This window comes from Chanodichthys erythropterus, chromosome 1, assembly GCF_024489055.1.
Source record: "Chanodichthys erythropterus isolate Z2021 chromosome 1, ASM2448905v1, whole genome shotgun sequence".
NCBI lineage: Eukaryota > Metazoa > Chordata > Actinopteri > Cypriniformes > Xenocyprididae > Chanodichthys > Chanodichthys erythropterus.
In genome coordinates this window covers 11,863,154-11,879,121 of record NC_090221.1, presented here as the reverse complement: position 1 = coordinate 11,879,121, position 15,968 = coordinate 11,863,154, and the positions used below count along the sequence as shown (strand labels likewise).

Below are 15,968 nucleotides of genomic sequence, written 5' to 3'. Positions count from 1 at the left end.
CAAACTTACTTTTGTAATAACTGCGCTACATATTAATTTCATAAGACTTAAGAAAACAATTTATTTCAAATATAATCAGGCGCCTCTTAAACACTATTTTAATAAATTAATGTAATACAATGAATTTAAGAGTTAAGTGTCTATAACCTTTTCGTCTCTGTGATTCCTTGGTGCTTTAGTTTCACATTTGAATAGCCAGTCTGCGTCGTAGATCACTTTGCAGGAGGGCGCTCTCAGGTAATATATTCATCAGCCGCTAGAGGGCGATAGAGCGCTCTGCTGCTGCAGGAAATAATCTACAGCAGAAATGAAAGTTGCTAAAGTGTACTGAAGGGTTTACTGAACGTTCTCTTATGATTCCGTTTAAATGGCGTTTATTTTAACATTTGTTAGTTTTATCATTTACCATGAACTGCTCACAGGATCCATCAGCGTCGAGCTAAGTAGGAAATATCTGACGGAAGAAGAACGACTGATGGCTTTTCAGCAAGGACATGAAAACAACGAACCCTATCAGAGAATGATTAATTTGCAGGTATATTTAGTGGACTAACATTAATATCTCCCATTACAACTACAGCTTTAAATCCGTATCATAAGAACTCATTCATCGACAATCCCTAACTATGGTAAGAGAGAATGGATGTGTCTCAAAAACTAGTGAGCTGCCTAACCACTAGACAGTATTTATGAGATGAGCACGCTCTCACATACAGCTTGATGTGCCTTAAATGGACAAAAATGCTGTCTAGGTAGGCAGCTTACTAGTTTTTGATGGCAGCCAATAGTTAGAGATGATTCTAATGTATCTAGAATCATAAAGTAAATCTACAGTCACTAACCTTGTCTTAATACAGATTGAAGATTGAGTTTTATAGTATACATTAAAAAAATACAGACAATGCCAGTACTTCCATTAGTTATTGTCATGTGATATATTTCCTCATGTGATTTAGATCTTACCTGTTGCACATGACACCTTTGGTGATGTCATTTGTTGTCACTTTGTAGAGTTCACTCAAGAGACAAGCCTTTCTGAACTCACTGAAGAAATCAAACCATTCTGCCCATTATGGCATCAACCAGTTCTCTGACTTATCTCCAGAACAATTCAAAGGTGAGTATGCAGGATAAGGATGCTTACAGATGGATTCACTTTGTATAATGGCAACTGACCTGTTGTTTGTTTGTCAGAGCGATATCTCACAGCTCGGGCTGAGACGGCTCCAAAGTTTGACCCATCTAGGGCTGGAATTCAATTTAAGTCGAATTATCCACCCAGGTTTGATTGGAGGGACCATGGAGTTGTCGGACCAGTGCGAAACCAAAAGGCGGTAGGGTTTAGATGTTAAAATCATCATGAAATCAAAATTTCTTATTTCTTCAAGGAAGATTGCAGAATTTATTATTAATGATTTATCTGTGCCCTTTATTTATTTATTTAATTCATGCCCTCATAATCTTTAATCAAAGTATATCCCCCTCCCTTATGCAATGGCATCTCTTCTCTGATGATGTTTACTTGCATGAGGGCAGGACAACCTGTCACTCACATGAGATCACAGCAATAGCAAACCACAACTATCCAATCAATTCCCAGTGAACAAAATCAAGTCCCGCCCTACATTCTTTTCTCATTCGCGAAGCCATTTCACTTGGATATACTGTACGTCACAATAGGGAAGAAAAGATAATCACAACTTCTTTTGTGCCGACTTTAAGATTAGGCTTAAGATTGAACTCACTCATGCATGTTATACTCAGTCTCAGAACATATGACTTGTAATAATAGATATGTTTACTCTGCGTTTCTTCTTGCTTTTTCTTGTAGTGTGGAGCATGCTGGGCTTTCAGTGTGGTCGAAGCCATTGAATCCGTGTCAGTTAAAGATGGAGGAAAACTAAAGCAGCTCAGTGTGCAGCAGGTTATAGACTGTTCTTATGAAAACAATGGCTGTAATGGTGGATCCCCTGGTGAAGCTCTGTACTGGCTCATACAGGTGCTGTCATCTACACTCTCTTTTTCTCATGATGATTTAACTGGGAAAGTTAAATGATTTAAATTGATAATAATAATAGTATTGAATTGCCATTCATTTTAATTGCTTTTACCAAGGGTGTCCAATCCTGTTCCTTGTGGACCACTATCCTGCAGAGTTTAGCTCCAGTCCAAATTAACCCACTTAAACCAGTTAATTAAGCTCTTCAGATTGACTAGAAACTTCCAGGTCGGTGTGTTGGAGCTGCACTCTGGGCTGCAGGACAGGACACCCCTGGTTTTAACCGGAAATGTGTTAAAGGGATAGTTCACCCAAAAATGAAAATCTGATGTTTATCTGCTTACCCCCAGGGCATCCAAGATGTAAATGACTTTTTTTCTTCAGTCGAATGCAAATTATGATTTTTAACTGCAACCGCTGCCGTCTGTCAGTCAAATAATAGCAGTGATTGGGAACTTGAACAATAAGAGTCAAAAAAAACAAACAAATCCAAATTAAACCCTACGGCTTGTGACGGCACATTGATGCCCTAAGACATGAAACGATCGGTTTGTGGTGTATTAGAGGTAAAAATGATATAAATAATGTTCGGTTTCTCGCACAAACCGATCGTTTTGTGTCTTAGGACATTAATGTGTCGTCACGAGCCGCAGGTTTTAATTTTGATTTGTCTAAGCAAGTTTTATTTACTGTTATAGTTCAAGTTCCCAATCACTGCTATTATTTGACTGACAGACGGCAGCGGTTGCAGTTAAAAATCATAATTTGCGTTCGACTGAAGAAAAAAAGTCACCTACATCTTGGATGCACTGGGGGTAAGCAGATAAACAACAAATTTTCATTTTTGGGTGAACTATCCCTTTAAGGCATATTTCTTATGTGAGGAGTATATATGTACGATTGTTCAAAACTTTAGGGTCAGAAATGTTTCATTCAGCAAGGATGCATTAAATTTATAAAAGTGTATAATTTGCCCTTCCTATTCAAATAATCCTTAAAAAAAAAAAAAAAAAAGTATCACAGTTTTCACAAAAATATTAAGCAGCACAAGTGTGTTCCACATTGATGATAATAATAAGAAATGTTTCACAAGCACCAAATCTTCTTAAATATTAGAATTATTTCTGAAGGATCATGTGAGACTGAAAATTCAACTTTGCCACCACAGGAATAAATTACATTTTAAAATATTTTTCAATATTTTCAATATATATTAACTGTTTTTCCTGTAATTTATTTTGCAAATAAATGCAGCCTTGGAGAGCATAAGCAACTTCTTTCAAAATCATTAAAAAAAACATAATCACCCCAAACTTTGTGTGTGTAACAAAGCAAAAGTTATTGTTTATTATTATATTGTCATTTGGATCATATTCTCTAAATTTAGCAAACCAAACACATCAGCAGATTAAAAAGCAGTAATTAGGTTGGTAAAATTGCTGAAATGTATTGTGAAGTCCACATTCTAAGCTTTTAAATGACATCTGTTTTTTGTTTTTTTAGCATTTTAATTAGGATTTTAATAAGGGTTTTAATTAATTAGCTAGCTGCACCAGCACTGAGAGGGTTAAAACTCAAAGTAAAGTTGTCAGTATCATCCACAACAAGCTGCTAATTAAAGGTGTTTGTTAACATCCCAGAAGTCCCATAATTGGCACATCTAATATCCTTCTTTGTATGTCTGTTTTATTTCAGACCAAATTGAAGTTAGTGAACGAGGCGGATTATCCCTTCAAAGCCGTGGCTGGAATCTGCCAATACTTTCCTCTGTCTCACGATGGAGTGGTAGTGAAGAATTACTCCTCTTATGACTTCAGGTAATAGATGTAGCATGCAGATATCTTGAGCTTTACATCAACAGTCAGCTGTGCCAGTGCATTAAGTGCAGTGTAGACCTCATGTAGAATTAAAATTAATTCAAGGTTGAAGTTCTTTGGGATGTGGGCCAATGTTTTATGTTTACTCATCTGTTCTTGTCAACTCTGTTTGCAACTCAGGGTCAGATGCTGAACGGCCACTGACTGTACACTCACTAAGCTCACGTACCACTGGCCAAAAACCAAATGCAGCACTTCTTTTCGATGTTAACCTTTATGCCATATGTCATTTTGTGTCTTACATTGTGTTCTGTTACATGACAAGATGTCTGTACTAAGCAACTGGGTCAAACAGTTTTACTGGTTGCATGGTTTCCATTTCTATCACGTTGTGCTTGGCATCCCTGCCTGCAGTGAAATCTCATGAATGCTTAAATCGATCAAAAGTAACAGTAAATGCTGTCTACAGTTTGGATAGACAGATTTATCACTACCCATATTCTGCAATGTAACAGCTGAACTAAGTAAATCTAAGCGCTATATACAGAGTCCATTGATATGTTGTTCTAGTGGACGTGAGGAGGTGATGATGAGCATCCTGGTGGAGTCGGGGCCTCTTGTTGTCATTGTGGATGCCATCAGCTGGCAGGATTATCTGGGCGGCATCATTCAGCACCACTGCTCCAGCCACAATGCCAACCATGCCGTACTGATCACCGGTTATGATACCACAGGTACACACACACAGACACAGGCGGTTAGACACTCTTTACTTGTGCCTCAGAGCATATAAAGGTTCAGAGCGCTGGCCTTCACGGATTACGTCCTGTCAAGGGCACAAAATTGAGCTGACGCTGGCAAATACTGGCTGTGTGCCAACATCCCAGAAAACTGCCTGATGTGTCTGCTGTATAATCAGCAAGCTGTCCACAGCGTTTATCCACTCCTTTGATTTGTTTTCTCCTGTTTGTTTACTAGTCTGAATAGAGTACTTTCTGTGTAAAGTAGAGATATTGATGCTTAGTGTCACACCATTATCTTAAAACAGTAAAAAATACATAGGGCGCTGCGCTTAACCCCGGGTTATCGACGATCTAAACACCACTTTTAACCCAGGTAAATGAGCGTTCAACACTTGTAATTTAGTTTGGGTTAGTAATGGGTTATGAATCCCTGCTCTGGAGCAGGGTTAGTCAAGCTTGTACGGTGTGAAACGATGCAGTGTTAGAATGTTATAACCAAAGTCCCTTTAAGACAAGTCATTTCACTCGGCGGCCATCTTTGAAACGCCTCTCGGGCATGCAAGTGCAGCTCCTCTCATCTCTGAATGCGGAAACATCAAATTCTCCAAAGCTGTTTGCCAAACTTTCGATTAAATTTCATGTTTGAAATCACCAATGAATTCTGACAACAACTGTCTCATTTTTGTTGTTTTTTTTCTAAATGCTCGAATCATGACAAAAAAATATTTTTTAGGCTGGATTAAGCTAATGCGCATGCGCAGACCTAAATGCGCGTCTCTTGTGCCTCATTTCGGAGGCGCGCGTCTGACTGTTTCTATAGAAACCAGTGCTTCTACGGCTGCTGCAGTGACGCGAGGACTTTGCCAGTCGGCGATTGGCTCTTATTTTGAAGGCGGGACTTATTCCGCCATATTGCGCGTTACACTTTGCTTATCAACCGACACCCAATCGCGTGCCTTTTATTCACGAGCTTTGGGCAGTCACGGAAACGCTGCGTGATGTATAAACATTCCTTCTTTTTATTATTTTTTGTCAAGACTTTAAATGTTATTTGGGCACTATCTCCTCTGCCAGCAATGTCAAAGCCCTAAAAAAAGGGACATTTCTCTACTTTAATTTACGTTAAGTTACCTCTGCCCCCCTTCCATTGTTTATTTATTTATTAATTATTCTTTGTTTTTGTTTATTGTTTATAATTCTATTATTGCTGTTAAATTCTTTGACCTGTAACATTTGCTTTTACTTGTCAATAAAAAAATAACATGGACGTGAAACCAACAGAGCTGTTATTTTTGTCCTGAATAACCATTCATAAATCAAAAAATAATATAGTCCTATAAAGTCCTTTCTGTGTATGATAGGAAAAATGTCAAACGGTGATGGAAAACGACAATTGGAGTGAAGAAGAGACCGTTTCATTCTTACCTTTATAGTTCGAAAAGTTCTCTCAGAAAAACGTGATATAACAGTCAGCATTGTGTAATATGAGGACGCGTAATGCTAGAGTCTTTATGTAAATAGGTCACGTGCTGCATTTGTCCAGTCACTGACACCGCAAATAAGCAAATAGGACTTTAGCCCGTTGTTTAGGAATGTGCAGTGTGAAACGGCAGTTTATGAATACCCAGGATTAACTGTTACTCCATTTCATGTGTGAAAAGCCCTCATGAGCATTATTGTAATTAATCGTTTTGTCAAATTTTGTAATACTAGTGAGATGCTTTTTGGATTAAGTTGGATAAAATAACAATCTGACATGTTTACTGACAGTTAATAGATGCATATTAAGTACACATTTTGAAAGCCCCCTAAAGGGACATGGTGGTGGAAAAAAATGAGATATTTTGTGAATGAGAAAAAAAAATATTCCAAAACTTTTGCGTTCGCTCGCTAATTTTTTACATTCTCCTGAGAAACTTTGCATTCACTTGCGTTTCTCTTTCGTTCTCTCTCAGAACATTTGTGTTCCCCTGAAAAACTTTGCATTCGCTTGCTAAGAACTCAAAAGTTTTGTGATTGAACGCAAAAGCATTGACATAATTTTTCCTCTTATCTCATATTTTCACTTTAGGGGCTTCGTACAAATGTCTACTTAAAGTAACTTAAACAAAACTGCAAACGTTGCAGTTAATTAGTTGGTCAAATCTGTGTTTTTGGATTAGTTTGGATATAAATAAAAAGACTCGTGTTTTGTTTTCATAAGTGAATGCTATGTAATATGACTTGTTATTAATCATTTCCCATCTCAGGTGTATTATCTCTGATATGTCTTCATATTTTGTCACAGGGGAAGTGCCATACTGGATAGTACGCAATTCATGGGGGACCTCATGGGGTGACAATGGATATGTTTACATAAAAATAGGGAACGACATGTGTGGTAAGTTTGTGTATGACCCACTTTTAATGCTTTTTAACTTTGTTGACAGTAACAGTTTCCTAGACAAGTGATAAACACAAAGCATTCTGCTGCTGGGAGATATTGTGTGCATTCATAAATATTCATGAAGCGTTGGACGTTGGCAAACACTCAATACTGTCTGCAATGTAAATGTACAATCACAAATGCCTAGTTTTAATTCAAATCTGATCATTTGGAAATTATGTAGTGAGATTATTTTTAGATTGTGATCTTTTTTTGTCAATTACTTTGAATGGCTTTACGCAATGTCAGATGAGATTCAACAGTCACTCTTTTTTTTTTTCTTTTTTTTTTTTCCATAGGCATTGCGGACAATGTTGCTGCTGTTTTTGTGTAATTGTCAATAATCTTTGTACTTCCATGATAAGACCGTGGCAGATCGACATTTTAAAATATCACCCTCAGGACATGAATCCTCCAGTGTAGCTGATGTGAATTGTAAAAATTCTCATGTAACAAATCCTTTTGCTTTGCGAATGCAAAGCAAAAATGCTGCTATTTGAGCTAATACACCATATTCCTTATCCCAGTCACTGTAGCCCAAAATAATCTGAATCAGAGCCGGATTTCATTTTAGTTATGAAACACACATTAACTAGATTTGTCCTTAAGAATGTTTTAATCTTCAGAAAACACTGTTAGTAAGTACCGTATAAGTGCACAACTAAACTTGGCTCTTATTGTATTGTGTCAATGCACTGATTAAGTGTACAATATCACAAAAAATGTGAAAATTTATATTATTTTATGTAAATACTAATTATATTTAAAATCATTAAGTGCTTATTACTACAGTACAGTTTGTACCAGATATTCAGACTTGATCTTTTATACACATTTGTAACTACAAAGTTTGGTTCTGCTTTATTTTAAGGTGGCCTTGTTACAGTGTAATTATACAAATAACTACTGAGTAATTTTAATTAACAACATGTACTTACTGTATCCTTAGGGTTAGGGTTTGGTTTAGTTTATGCATAATTTACTGTTACTATTACTATAGTAAGTACATGTAAGATGTGTAACAGGGAAACTATACAATGAAGTGTTAGCCAAAGTTTACTTTTTATTGTGTTTATCAGATTGTGATTGCATTATAAGAATAATCTGACATGTTTACTGATATTAAATAAACTTATATTCTATTCAAGTACACTTTTTGACAGAAAACATTGTCTATTTTTTCCAAATAAACAAGAAGTATCATAATATCTGTATGTGTATACTCTATTTACAAAATATAAATCATTTAACTAGACATATGTTAGAATATTACATTATATTGACAGTATATACACACAAGTGCATCAACAGTGTCAATGATATTTTGTTGACACTGTTAAAATTCACATCTTTAAAATCAGCACAGTTTTGTAGCCTCTCATTCTACCATTTAAACAGATTTTAGTGACATAAATGTTGGTGATGGAAGGCTTGAAGCTTTTTTCCTTCTGTACTCTGTAAACGCTGTTCATCCTTTCCTCATCCATCCATCTGTTTAGTCTGAGTCATCGCTGCTGCTGCTGCAGTAGGAGCTGTCGCAGCATTCGGCCATGTACAGGAAGGTGTGCTCACTCGGGTCCAGCTTGGGTACCCATTCCCTCGGAACCAGGAAGGTGGCCAGGTTAAACAGATCCACAAACACCTTGTAGCGATCGCTGGCAAAACATACTCAGGTTCATGAATAAGACGTATCAAGACGTTCTGTACTTGTGTTTGAGTGGTTCTTGTTCAGGAGATGGTTTGCATTTTTCTGCCAATTCACATCTCATTTAGCATTGTGTTTCACATGGATAATTCCAACAGATGCAGAGAGCTTCATCTGAAGACTGGATTTGTCCCAGATTATTTGGCTTACCTGACAGTTGAGCGCAGGTACTGATAGCCTGATGAGCCACCTGTGCCGTCTTTACTGCCAATCATCCTGTGCACCATACACACATGGTTGTCTAGGGAGAAATTCAGGTATAAATTATGCAGGAAGTAAAAAAAAAAAAAAAAAAAAACACTGCATTATTGATATTCAGAGGAAAATCTTTTGTTCAGTGTTAACACTCCTAAGAGGCTCTGCCATACAGGGTGATTTAGGTCAAATTTATTTGCAGTTCTGATGCTGTATGTTTTCAGGGGTGTCACATACATCTCCATTTTGTCATGAGGGTGTCGATGTCCATCAAAGATGTCAGGAGTTGGAAAGGAACCTGAAATCGAGGCTCCTCCCTGAGAGCAGATGCCGATAAGTTGAGTTACAAATGAGTTAAACTTAAGTTGAGTCACAAATAAGTTGATACCATCACTGTACCACAATAGAATATTTGTAAATATTAAGGTAATGTTTCAAAGTCAGACAGGAAAGTCAAATTTAACTTAAGTTTCAAATAGGTGCGTTTGTTACAATTATAAGAAATGTTTCTTGAGCATAAAATCAGCATATTAGAATGCTGAAGGAATGTGAAACTGAAGAACATAAGGTTGTTTCCACAACAGAAAAATAATAATAAAAAAAATAATTGTGACTTTTTTTTCTCACATTTGCGAGTTTACATCTCACAGATCTGACTTTTCTCATATTTGTGAATTATAAGCTCGCAATTGCTAGTTAAAAATCAGAATTGCGGGATATAAAAATGCAGTTTATATCTCGCAATTCAGACTTTTTTCTCACAATTGCAAGTTTATCTCATAATTTTGATTTCTTTTCTCAGAATTGTGAGATATAAACACAATTGTTCAATTGCGACGGGAAAATATACTTTTTTTTCTCAGAAATAGGAGTTTATCTCATAATTCTGGCTTTATAACAATTGCTAGTTAAAAGTCAGAATTGAGAGATATAAACTCTCAATTCTGACTTTTTTTCTCAGAATTGCATGATATAAAGTCGCAATTGCAAGTTATAAATTCAGAATTGCGAGATGTGATGAGATGTGAAGTCCCAATTCAGACTTTTTTCTCAGAATTGCGAGTTAAAATCAGAATTGTGAGGTATGAACTTGCAATTCTGAGAAAAAAATTCAGAATTGCGACTTCGTCATCACAGCTCGCAATTTCGAGTTTATATCTCGCAATTCTGACTTTATATCCTGCAATTGTGAGAAAAACATGTCAGAATTGTGAGATGTAAACTTGCCATTTATATTTTTCAGTGGCGAAAACAAGCTTTCATAGATGACTGGAGTAATGATTCTGAAATTCAGCTTTGCCATCACAGAAATGAATTACATTTTCAAATATGTTAAAGCATCTTGCAGATAGATGTACCTGTAGAAGTATATCATCAGGGCTCCCTGCAGTGCTTTATAGGACAACCTCCTCTGACCTGTACAGACGGAACAAAATATTCATATGTAACCGCTAGTGGATGTGTCTGACTTTGACATTGTAGACTTGAGAGGTTTGCTTACCGGTGCTTAGTAAGTGATCATGTCTCTTCTCATCAAAGAGCGATACGAAAATATCTCTCTGCTTAATGAGCTCGGCCATCATCTCCTCTTTCATCTCTGAGGCTGGTTTTTGCTATTAAGAAGAAACATGAGTTGTCACTTACAACTTAGATTTGGAACTGCACTGAATTATCCAGGGATCCTCCACAAACCTCTATATTTTCTTTCTGTCTCCTGAGCCCCTTGAAAATATTGACTTCCAGTTTCCCCCAAAAATTGAAGCCATCTTCCTCCAAGCCAGGCGTTCTCTCCAGCCATTGCTGAAAAGTATTGATTGCTTATGAGAAATGAGGATGCTGTCCTCCAGATTAATCCTGACTTGATATATAAATTGGCCATGTAACCTATTCCCTTCTGAATACCAATAACAAAGAAGTCAAGTAAGTTACGGCTCTTGTGTTGAATTTCACGATTACATTGATTAATACAGTATTCATGACTTCACAGCTAACGTTTCCCTCAGGTTTACCTCCACTAACTGAAGCAGCGTGGGCTGCTGCTCCGAGTGGAGGAGCAGCTCACTTTCCTGGTCACGGAAATTGTCCCGGTAATGCCTTCTGTTGTAGGGGACCCTCTGGTTGTGCGGGACACCAATCTTATTTTCCAGCAGTCGAAACTGCAGACTCTGGAAGCCTGAAGCCGGTGAGAGATATTCCCTGTGTGCAAAAACACGCAGATCAATCGAGCTAAATGCAATTATGCTAAACTGCCATTGATTTTGATTTAACAAATTAGTGCCATCTAATACTTATTTACTGAGTTAACTATCTGCAGTCTCTTGAGTGTTAGTACATTTCCAACAGCAGTTCTGCCCAACCAATGCTGTTATCTAGGAAATGTAAAACTTGCTCTCAATAATTGCTTGGCAGTGAGGCTTTTCTTTGTCGTAACTTTTTTTTTTTTTAACTAATATTAGGAATAAAAATAATGAGAATTATATACACCTGAAGTCATAGAAGTCTAAGGCAGTCATGGTTTCCAGAACAGCAAACTGGTCTAGCAACAGTCTGAATATCATCACAACCCTGTGGATACGAGTGTTGACTTTGAGCATGTTTCGCTCGTCACGTACCTGAGGAAATAACAGCACATTTAGATTATTTTTTTTAATCAGTCGTGGTACCTGAAACATGACATTTAAAGGGTTAGTTCACCCAAAAATGAAAATTCTGTCATTTATTACTTAACCTCATGTCGTTTCACACCCGTAAGACCTTCGTTAATCTTCGGAATACAAATTAAGATATTTTAGGCCTCCATAGGGAGCAATGTCACGTCCTCTCTCGAGATCCATAAAGGTACTAAAAACATATTTAAATCAGTTCACGTGAGTACAGTGGCTCAATATTAATATTATAAAGCGACGAGAATACTTTTGGTGCGGCAAAAAATAAAAAAATAATAACGACTTATTTAGTGATGGCCGATTTCAAAACACTGCTTCAGAAGAAAGCATCAGAGCATTATGAATCTGTGTGTCGAATCTGCAGTTCGGAGCGCCAAAGTCACGTGATTTCAGCAGTTTGGCGGTTTGACCCGCGATCCGATTCATGATTCGATACACTGATTCATTTGTGCTCTGAATCTTCCTGAAGCAGTGTTTTGAAATCGGTCATCACTAAGTAAGTCGTTATTTATTTTTTTTATTTTTTTGCCGCACCAAAAGTATTCTCGTCGCTTTATAATATTAATATTGAGCCACTGTACTCACATGAACCGATTTAAATATGTTTTTAGTACCTTTATGGATCTTGACAGAGGAAGTGACATTGCTCCCTATGGAGGCCTCACGGAGCCATCGGATTTCAACTAAAATATCTTAATTTGTGTTCCAAAGATTAACGAAGGTGTTACGGATGTGAAACGACATGAGGGTAAGTAATAAATGACAGAAATTTCATTTTTGGGTGAACTAACCCTTTAACTAGAGAAGTATCTTAAACTAGACTGAAGGTGGCAGCCTCATGCTGCAATGCACATTCTTTCTTTGAACTGAACTACATGTATCATAAAACTGAAGGTTCAGGCTGTTCATCATTGTCCAAAAGACCCCCTAACAATAAATTAACTGATTTTTCTATTCGATTTAGAAGCATGCAGATGTGCTACTTTGACAAGTATCCCAAAAAAGACCCTGCATAATGTAAAGTAACATCAAAAATGCTTGGGGGGGAGGGCAAAAAAACATTTACACAGCCGGCCAAAAGTTTACCGTTAATACTTTTATTCAGCACATTAAATTGATCAGGCATTTAGAATGTTTTAGAGATTTCTGATCCAAATAAATGCTGTTCTTTTAAAACTTTCTGTTTATCAAGAATTCTGAGAAAGAAAAAAAAGTGTACCACAGTTTCCACAAAAATAAGTAGCACACCTGTTTTCAGCATTGATGATAATAAATGCTTCTTGAGCATCAAATTGAATGATTTCTGAAGGATCATGTGACACTGAAGACTGGAGTAATGATGCTTTGCCATCATAGGAGTAAATTACACTTTAAAATATATTATACAAAGCAGTTCTTTTAAATTGTAATAATATTTCACAATATTACTGTTTTTACTGTATTTCTTGATCAAATAATTTTTAATAGTTTCATAGGTGATGCATTATAGCTCAAATATCAGATAATAATGTTAAAAATAAGTGCCCTGATTTTGTCTGAGCTATTGGGCTGAGTGTTTTATTTTTGATGTTTATGAAAATCATTCATCATCTCTTTCTAATCTCTTCTTTGTGCCGTGTCAGCTTGAACCTTCATTATTCTCATTAAATAAAATTTTAATAGGTGACTTATTAAATGTTAATCTTATTACATTAATTAAAAGCAGGCCTATTCAAGTTTGGGGGGGAAAAATGAGCTAAATCTGATAACTGTAACTGTTTATGACCCAGTAACACAAATCTTCATGTTTGAGCTTTTTTTGTATTTGGGCTACTCACATGTCCACTGATGAAGATTTCTCTCACTGAGTCGAGCTCCCAAAGAACCTGTTTAAACCACAGTTCATATGCTGCAATAGAAGGAACAAGTTAATCATTTCTTTAGGTTACACATGAAAAGTCATTACGCTTCAAGGTCCCTGGGCTTCTTTATTGTACCTTTATGACATACGGTATATGAAAGAAGCATGTATTTATATATTGTGTATTATGGATTATGTGTTTGAGTAACTCTGGATTCACTGGATTCTGAAATGTCGACGATTGTTCGCATGTAGGTTACATTTAGCTTTTAGGTTTTGCTTTCATTCTTGTCTATTTTTGGTTGCAGTGAAACTTGTCAACATTTAGCGTTATAAACAAGGAAATGAGTCGTGTTTTGGGAGTGTTCATTGGAGAGAGGCTAAGACTGATTTGCCCAAAGGCTGTTTAGCATTTGTTTGGCTCACCTTGATGTGTGACGATGAACAGATGTTCGTCATGGATTTTGTTTCCCTTCAGCTCACTTTGAAGCACCTGAGATGTCACTATTTTATCCAGCTGGGGATGAGAGAACATTTTTGTTTCATGAAAAGCAAGCTAAAAAAGTCTGTGATAACCAAACTCACTGTGCTTTTTTAAATAGAACATTAAAAAAATAAAATAAATTACTTGTTCACTGTTTGCCATTAAAATTTGAAATGGATGCAATTTCCAGCATTTATTAATTTGGAAACTTTGGACAGAATCACATGGTGTTCTGGACGCACAGGCCATTATACTGTAATAAACTTTAGATTCGAGGTCTGCTTACCAATTAATCTATTTTAAGAGAAGCTATGCTTTACGCTTATTAAAATATATGAACATTTCTTTAATATGCATGAGTTCATGTGTAGTTTACCTGTAGATAGTCACCATAGATAAGACCTCCTTTGCTGGCTTTGTTAATTCCAGATTGAGAATCATCGTTCTCATCTTCTTTCAGATGCTGCTTTCTAGTTGACCTGTATTTTCATCAAACACATTAATATCAGAAACATTTGTGTATAACATTCAATGTAGATTTGTCTGGTTTCAGATACGGTAGTGACATGATCCATGGAGAAATGTGTCTTTTGGATTAGCATTATATAAAATCAAATATCTAAAAAAGCTGAAAATACATACAAGAGTTTCCTCTGAAAATATGGACATCCACTCATGGCTGAAATAATAATATGTGGCAAGCTGGACTGTTTTCTTTCACTCCACTTCAAACCACCAGTTCTCAAGAATGTCCGCACGTTTTATAACTTTTCCCCCTATGCTGACTGACCAATCACCTCTAGATACATCCCACCTCCCTGCTGGCCATGTTCACCCCGACCGACATGTTGTACTTTGTCTTTTTCTTATCTTTGGTAAAATCGAACTGAAACAGGTCAATTGAAACAGAACTTTGACTTCATAACATTATGAGCAGGGCATAAATCGAACGCATGTGGGCTCATGTCTGGTTCAGATGAACTTGGGCAGTATAATTTCAAGAGTATTCCAATATTTACTCCCATTAAAAATGAATGAATTGCACTTCATATTGTTTTGCTCCAGAACAGTCCTTTTACATATGCTGCCTGGCCAAAAAAAAAAAAAAAAGGTCACTGTTTGGATTTTTATTGGCAAATACTTAAGAGTCTATGGATGGATTACTGTATTGTTACAGCGATAATTATGTTTCTAGCATGTTATATGTTTGGCAACGGCTCTTTTAACCCTTAAAGATGGATTGCGTAGCTTTTCATTTCCATGTATTAAGATGTATCATGGCCATATTCCAGGATGTCAATGTCAAGATTCATTAGGCTCAAATTGTGAAAGAATTGTTGGGAAGGAGCATGAAGAATCCCTTTCACACATTAATTGGCACTGACAAGTTTTTGGGATGTCCTGGAGAAGACTTTGCATTGTCAATACAAGATCTTGACCAAAAAATGATGCACCTCTCGATGAAATTAAATGTTCTGATGTTATTTCCATCAAGAGGTGCATCAATTGTTTGGTCAAGATATGGTATTGACAATGCAAGAGGTGAGCACTCTGTAAAGTCTACTCCAGCACATCCCAAAGACTTTCAATGAAATTAAGGTCAGGACTCGGAGGTGCCAATTCATGTGTGAAAATGATTCTTCATGCTCTCTGAACCATTCTTTCACAATTTTACATGATTCTTCCTACATGGTTGTTTAAGGGTTAAAAGAACTGTTTAACATACTAGAAACATAATAATCACTGTAATAATGATCCATTCATAGATTCTTAAAGGGATAGTTCACCCAAAAATGAAAATTTGATGTTTATCTGCTTACCCCCAGGGCATCCAAGATGTAGATGACTTTTTTTCTTCAGTCGAACGCAAATTATGATTTTTAACTGCAACCGCTGCCATCTGTCAGTCAAATAATAGCAGTGATTGCGAACTTGAACAATAAGAGTCGAAAAAACTTCCATAGACAAATCAAAATTAAAACCTGCGGCTTGTGACGGCACATTGATGCCCTAAGACACGAAACGATCGGTTTGTGCGAGAAACCGAGCAGTATTTATATCATTTTTTACCTCTAATACACCACTATATCCAAC

General features: G+C 36.6%; 2 protein-coding genes across 4 annotated transcripts; one reads left to right on the top strand and one right to left on the bottom strand.

Annotated features, from left to right (window-relative positions):
* Positions 1–277: 277 nt before the first annotated feature.
* Positions 278–8,593, top strand: ctso (cathepsin O). 3 transcript variants are annotated; one of them, XM_067380813.1, is made up of 8 exons: positions 278–535; positions 1,012–1,117; positions 1,195–1,334; positions 1,832–1,999; positions 3,695–3,816; positions 4,387–4,550; positions 6,847–6,939; positions 8,484–8,593. In XM_067380813.1, the coding sequence occupies exons 1-8, from the start codon at positions 368–370 to the stop codon at positions 8,486–8,488; spliced, it is 966 nt and encodes a 321-aa protein (XP_067236914.1). In that variant the 5' UTR covers positions 278–367; the 3' UTR covers positions 8,489–8,593. The 3 variants fall into 3 exon arrangements, with proteins under 3 accessions (XP_067236914.1, XP_067236905.1, XP_067236920.1); XM_067380804.1 differs by lacking the exon at positions 8,484–8,593 and adding an exon at positions 7,284–7,422; XM_067380819.1 differs by lacking the exon at positions 8,484–8,593 and adding an exon at positions 7,284–7,422 and having other exon boundaries at positions 494–629.
* Positions 8,480–14,907, bottom strand: tdo2a (tryptophan 2,3-dioxygenase a). The gene is made up of 12 exons (XM_067380776.1): positions 14,517–14,907; positions 14,251–14,353; positions 13,817–13,907; positions 13,368–13,438; positions 11,369–11,496; positions 10,894–11,080; positions 10,577–10,684; positions 10,386–10,497; positions 10,243–10,300; positions 9,122–9,201; positions 8,840–8,930; positions 8,480–8,639 (listed from the first exon to the last, which is right to left on the bottom strand). Exons 1-12 carry the CDS (start codon positions 14,549–14,551, stop codon positions 8,480–8,482), a joined length of 1,224 nt encoding a protein of 407 aa, XP_067236877.1. The 5' UTR covers positions 14,552–14,907.
* Positions 14,908–15,968: the final 1,061 nt, after the last annotated feature.

Coding starts and splice junctions, on each gene's coding strand:
- tdo2a (XM_067380776.1), bottom strand. CDS start 14,551: ATGAGTGGATGTCCATATTTTCAGAGGAAACTCTT. Junction 14,354..14,516: donor TATTTTCAGAGGAAACTCTT/GTATGTATTTTC, acceptor ATGAAAATACAG/GTCAACTAGAAAGCAGCATC. Junction 10,301..10,385: donor TGATCACTTACTAAGCACCG/GTAAGCAAACCT, acceptor CCGTCTGTACAG/GTCAGAGGAGGTTGTCCTAT.
- ctso (XM_067380804.1), top strand. CDS start 368: ATGGCGTTTATTTTAACATTTGTTAGTTTTATCATTTACCATGAACTG. Junction 1,118..1,194: donor ATCTCCAGAACAATTCAAAG/GTGAGTATGCAG, acceptor TTTGTTTGTCAG/AGCGATATCTCACAGCTCGG. Junction 4,551..6,846: donor CACCGGTTATGATACCACAG/GTACACACACAC, acceptor ATTTTGTCACAG/GGGAAGTGCCATACTGGATA.